This window comes from Vidua chalybeata, chromosome 3, assembly GCF_026979565.1.
Source record: "Vidua chalybeata isolate OUT-0048 chromosome 3, bVidCha1 merged haplotype, whole genome shotgun sequence".
In the NCBI taxonomy this organism is placed as follows: Eukaryota; Metazoa; Chordata; class Aves; order Passeriformes; family Viduidae; genus Vidua; species Vidua chalybeata.
Genome location: NC_071532.1, coordinates 78,145,906 through 78,151,306, shown reverse-complemented (window position 1 = coordinate 78,151,306; position 5,401 = coordinate 78,145,906). Strand labels below are relative to the sequence as shown.

The following is a 5,401-nucleotide window of genomic DNA, read 5'->3' as shown; positions in this document are numbered from 1 at the left end:
ACCTCACTACAACCTCCATTCAGGTAGCTGTACAGGACAATAAGGTCCCCCCTGAGCCACTTGTTCTCCAGGCTGAAAAACCCCAGCTCCCTCAGTGTCTCCTCATGGGACTTGTGCTCCAGACCCTTCAGCAGCTTTGCTGCCCTTCTCTGGACACACTCCAGCACCTCAATGACTGTCTTGTAGTGAGGAGACCCAGAACTGGACACAGCACTTGTGGTGTGGCCTTACCAGTGCCGAGCACAGGGAAACAATCACTGCTCTGGTCCTGTTGGCCACACTATTGCTGATCCAAGCCAGGATGCCACTGGCTTTCTTGGCCACTTGGGCACACTGCCAGCTTGTGCTCAGCCACTGTTGGCCAAGACTTTTGTTTGTTCTCTCCTGCCTCCCTGGCTGCAATAACCAGGCACTCCACCAAAGTCCTCTCACTCACCCTCCAGGTACAGAAAAGTGTGAGCTGGGGCTGGTGAGTCCAGAGCTACATGTGCTAATCCAGCAGCTCACTGCTGCTAAAAGTGTAATACCATCCATCACATCTTAGTTCTGCCTGCCAGTTACCTAAGGAAGCACTGATCTGTGTCCCTCCCTATCCTCCAGGTATTATTTTTTCCAAAATTTCAATTTTCTCCCATATTTTATAATGCGGCTGAAACTGCCCGGTGGCATTGAAGTCAGTGAAGGTAGAAAGGGAGGCACAAGCAGTCAGAGGCAACCACATTGGCTTTCTTTCCTCTGGACTTCAAGCAATTTTATTAATTTTTACTGTTTACAATTAAAAGGAAACAAAACATCACCCCACAGCAGCATTTACGTAACCAGGAGTTTCCAGACAGCCAAAAATCTTAGATTTGGACCTACACAACAGAAGTTGCACACTTGAATTGTAGCATATTTCCCTGCTTAGCCGACTGTACTCCAGAGACCATCCCCACATTAATCACCCCTTCCTCATTCCAGCACTTGGGATCAACCAGACAGTTGTGGGATCCTCAGTACAGCAGAGACATGGAGCTCCTGGAACGGGACCGGTGGAAGGAAACAAAGAGTATTAAGGGACTTCAGCATCTCTCTTACAAGAAAAGGCTGAGGGAGCAGGGCCTGTTCAGCCTGGAGATGAAACACTAAAAGGGGGCTTCAACAGCATCTGCCAGTATCCGAAGGGAGGCTGCGGAGAGATGGAGCCGGGCTGGCTGTGACCATGCCCGGGTGCTAGGAGCGGGCTCAGCGGTGAAGGGCCCATCTGATGCAGCCAGCTCCTGCCCCTGTCTCCCACTTATTATTGTTGAATACTGCACTGTCTTCTGTGCTCTTCACTTTATAAAACACATTGAGGCACTGGAATGTGGCCAGCAAACGGCAAGAAGGCTCTTGAAAGGTCTAGTAAACGTGTCTTAGGAGGAACAGCTGAGGGAGCTGGGGTTGTTTATTCTCAAGGAGGCTGAGGGGACTTTTATCCCTCTCCACAACTCCCTGGAAGAAAGTTTTTGGGGCCGGTCTCTTCTGCCGTGCCTGCAGTGACTGGACTAGAGGGAATAGCCTTGAACTGAGAAAGGGGATGTTTAAATTAGACATTAGAAAAATATTTTTTCACTGTTAGGGTGGTCAGGTGTTGAAATATTTCCCAGGCAAGTGGTGGAGTCACCATCCCTGCAGGCGTTCAAGAGGCCTCTGGATCTAGCGCTGGGTGATTTAGTGGTTACAGGTTACAGCGGTAGAGTCGGGTGGGCGGTTGTACTGCATGACCTTAAAAGTCTCTTCCAGCCTTGACAGCTCTATGGCTCGGGCAGACAGCTCCACAGCCCCTGCCGAGGAGAACGCGCTCCTCCCGCCGCCACACGCATGAGGGGAGCGGCACGGCGGGGCCCGCGCCGCCGGCCTCCGCCCGGGAGGGGGCGCCAGCGCGCAGGCGCAGCCCCGCCCCGCCCCGCCCCGCCGGGAGGCGCCGCTGGCTGCGCGCGGTGAGTGGCGGGGGCGGGTGGCGCGCGCGGGGTCAGTCCCCCCCTCCCCTCCGCCGCGCCGTGCCGTGAGGGGGTGCCGTGAGGGGGTGCCGTGAGGGGGTGCCGGGGGTCTCCGGTGTCCCGGGAGCTCCTGCTGGGCTCTTCCAAACTGGGGCCAAACTGCCCCCTTCGTCCCGTCAGGAGCCCCACGCCGCCCGGAATGGGGTTGTGCGACTGCCCTTGCGCTGCCCTTCCCTTCCCGGGGGATTCCCAGCACCGCGTCTCCTCTGCCCCTCAGTAATCAGGGGTAGCCAAGGGCGTGTTTTTCCACTTTTGCTCATGTGCTCATGGAATGGTTTGGGTTTGAAAGGACCTTAAAAATCATCTCGTTGCAGCGCCCCTGCCAGGGGCAGGGACACCTTCCACAAGACCAGGGTGCTCATAAGCCCCATTCAGCCTGGCCTTGAACACTTCCAGGGATGGGGAAGCCACAGCTTCTCTGGGCATCCACAGCTTCTCTGGGCATCCTGTTCCAGTGCCTCACTACCCCCAGCAGAAAGAATTTCTTGCATATTCTAAGTAGCTTAAATTTCCCCTCTTTCATTTTGAACACAAGGCATTTGCAATGTGAGTGCAAAAGTGAGACCCGAGTGCTGGGCCTGGGGTGGGTGGCTAAAGTGACTGCATTACAGTGGTGCTTGGGTTGGCCTGTCATGTAGAAGTTTAAAAAAAATAAAATGTTTTCCTAGGATTGTCTTTTTAGCCAGTGGTCTGAAGACTGATGGTGTTTGGTCCACAGGTAGCTAAAGCATTAGCCAAAGGCAAGTGAAAAACCCTAAGCCCATCAACAGGAGATTGAGATTTGCTATATGAAGATGTGAATCTCCTAAAGTTAATTTTAGGATGCACAAAATTAACAAGATTGAAAATCACTGTGCTTAAGCTGGGAATGTTAGGTGACACTGGAGGTAATCAGTAATATTTACACTAGCTAAAGCTGATGTTGTAAGACAAACTGAGTGTGAATTTGCATTCAGTGAATATAGCTCTTCCAGTTTTTTTTACAGAAATTACGCCTGATTTTCATTCTACTTCTAGGAAGTACTCAACATTAAGTAACATGTCTTCCACCAAACCTCCAAATGAAAATGAAACACCCAAAGAGAGAAAACCAGGACTGAGGAGTGTTCAGACAACTATGCTTTTCCGAGCTGTGAACCCAGAGCTTTTCATTAAACCTGTAAGACAGTCGTTCTGAGAGGAACTAAATATGCTTGAAGAGATACAGTTGCTTTAAAGTGATCATTACAATTCTCTCTGCATTATATAATCACCTCTTGTTATGCAAACCAAACAGAAATGTTTTTAAAATGTTTTAAAAATATTTTTACTTTTTTCCGCTCTTGATTGTGGAGAGTGCAGAACATTACATTGCTTATTGCAGCTTTTATTTCATTGCTATACTGTCTGATTCTTTTGTACCTAGCCAAGTTGCTTTCAGAAAGACCTGTTTAGAGGTATATTACCCATGTAACTTGACAGGTTAAATAATATTAAGTAATAAAAACAACAGAAGTTGTTTTTAATATTTAGAAGGGAACAAATCATAGAATGCAAATTTTATTGGTATGAAGTGAATTGATTTTTGGCAGCTTTTCAGTATTTTGGATTTTCCTTTTTCTTGCTTTTATAATTAAGTTGATGATACTCAGGTTTTATTTGCATTTGCAGAACCCAACAATGATTGGAATTTTGTGTATATAATAAGTATAGATTTAATATAATAAAAGTAGATTTTGTGATAAGAATACAAAATGTGGTTTAGAGGATTGTCATCAAGCAGGACCAGAGTGCATTGTCCCAGTAGTGTATCCAGATGAATTCTGTTAAAAGTTTGAAGTGGAGACCTTCAGTAATTGGTTTTGTCTGGTTTATTCATAATCAGCATTTCCAACCAGCAAAATAGAGAGTACTGGGCAATGTGCTGTTCTGTCTCCAGAAGGAATCTTCTTTTCCAGAGGGAATTCCTTTTGCTGTCAGAAAATTCAGTCTACAAGACAGCAGTAATGATTTTTTGCAGATATCACAATAGTTTACTGCTCAGTTTCTAAGCCAGGATAGATGAATGCGATGTTTGAGTTTAATGAAAACTATTTTGACTAAAAACATTTACCACATTTTTTTCTTGTCAGAACAAACCTGTGATGGCATTTGGACTGATAGCAATTAGCCTCTGTGTGGCTTACCTTGGTTATTTGCATGCAACAGCAGAGAATAAAAAGGACCTCTACGAAGCAATCGACAGTGAGGGGTCCAGATACATGAGGAGGAAAACTTCCAAGTGGGACTGAGAATGTAAGAAAGGAGATCAGTAAATTACTCACAGAACCTTTCAAGGCAACTACTGCTTCTTTCCTCTTTCCTTTGAAATAATGGATAAATGTCTCTCTTGCTATTTAATCCAAGTTCCTTTATAAAATTGTGTGCCTGTACAAATAAACTGCAGTAAAGAAAATAAAAGTGATTTTAAGAATTGCCCTCTATGATCTTCACAGAGATCATTGTCAGAAAAAATCTCTTTGGACCTCCAGTCAGTACTGGTAAATGCCTTAAAAACTGATATGATGGTTCAGCTTTCTCTTTGCTTTGATTAAATGAAGTCAGGGGTTTATATATATATATTTTTTTTTTAAACAGAATGAGTAATATATTGTCTGTGAAAAGAAAAGTACTGTTGATAACAGTGGTGCAAGTAAACTAATTTTAAGGCAAGGAAGATCTGATAAAACAATTGGTGAAGGGTTTTATTTCATAAAGGTAACTGTGAAATACTGGCCAAAATAATCCTTGGATGTGTAATATACTCTTCCTCACAAATAAAAAAAGGTGAATCGGTACCACATAGAGGAGAAAAAGTGAACCAAGTGCTTCTGTTAAGAGAAAGGTAGGAAGAGCTCAGCCATTATCTTTCCTGTTTGGTATTATATGACAGATCAGTGAGCACGCTGGCATCAGCCTGCCAGTTGATAGCTTTAGCTCCAGCTTGGCCAGAGTTTGTGTAATATTCTTGAATAGTCAGCAGGACTAGTTTTATTTCAACTGCATTTAAAAACTTAATTTCTCTATATTGCAAAGTACATTATGTGACATTAATTTACTGCAGGTTTCTGAACTCAGAATAAGGAATGGAAGGTCTAAAATCCCCAGGTACTTCTGTGAGTGTGGCTGGAGGGTGGGTGGGCACTGTGGCATTTTCCTAGCACATGTGGTGATTCCTTGTGAGTCTTTGAGCAAACAGGCAGGTGTCTTCCTGTTCCAGCACCGAGTCCTTCTCCCATGAGCTTCCCAGTTGCTTCTGGGTGCCTGACATTTCCTAGACAGTGTCCCATTACCCAACTCCAGGACATGTGGTGGGAGGACACATACCAGGCTGTGACCTGTTTCTACCACGGAGCCTTACT

At 45.6% G+C, this 5,401-nt stretch overlaps 1 protein-coding gene across 3 annotated transcripts; it reads left to right on the top strand.

Annotated features, from left to right (window-relative positions):
• Positions 1-1,902: 1,902 nt before the first annotated feature.
• On the top strand, positions 1,903-4,483 carry SMIM8 (small integral membrane protein 8). Of its 3 annotated transcripts, none has more exons than XM_053938295.1 (3): positions 1,903-1,961; positions 3,039-3,180; positions 4,133-4,483. In XM_053938295.1, exons 2-3 carry the CDS (start codon positions 3,061-3,063, stop codon positions 4,289-4,291), a joined length of 279 nt encoding a protein of 92 aa, XP_053794270.1. In that variant the 5' UTR covers positions 1,903-1,961; positions 3,039-3,060; the 3' UTR covers positions 4,292-4,483. The 3 variants fall into 3 exon arrangements, with proteins under 3 accessions (XP_053794270.1, XP_053794269.1, XP_053794271.1); XM_053938294.1 differs by lacking the exon at positions 1,903-1,961 and adding an exon at positions 2,153-2,567; XM_053938296.1 differs by lacking the exon at positions 1,903-1,961 and adding an exon at positions 2,581-2,761.
• The last annotated feature ends 918 nt before the right edge of the window (positions 4,484-5,401 follow it).

What these genes read in the sequence shown, in the direction of transcription:
- SMIM8 (XM_053938294.1), top strand. An exon ending in CAGAGCTTTTCATTAAACCT is followed by an intron (nt 3,181 to 4,132) that starts GTAAGACAGTCG and finishes TTTTCTTGTCAG; the next exon opens with AACAAACCTGTGATGGCATT.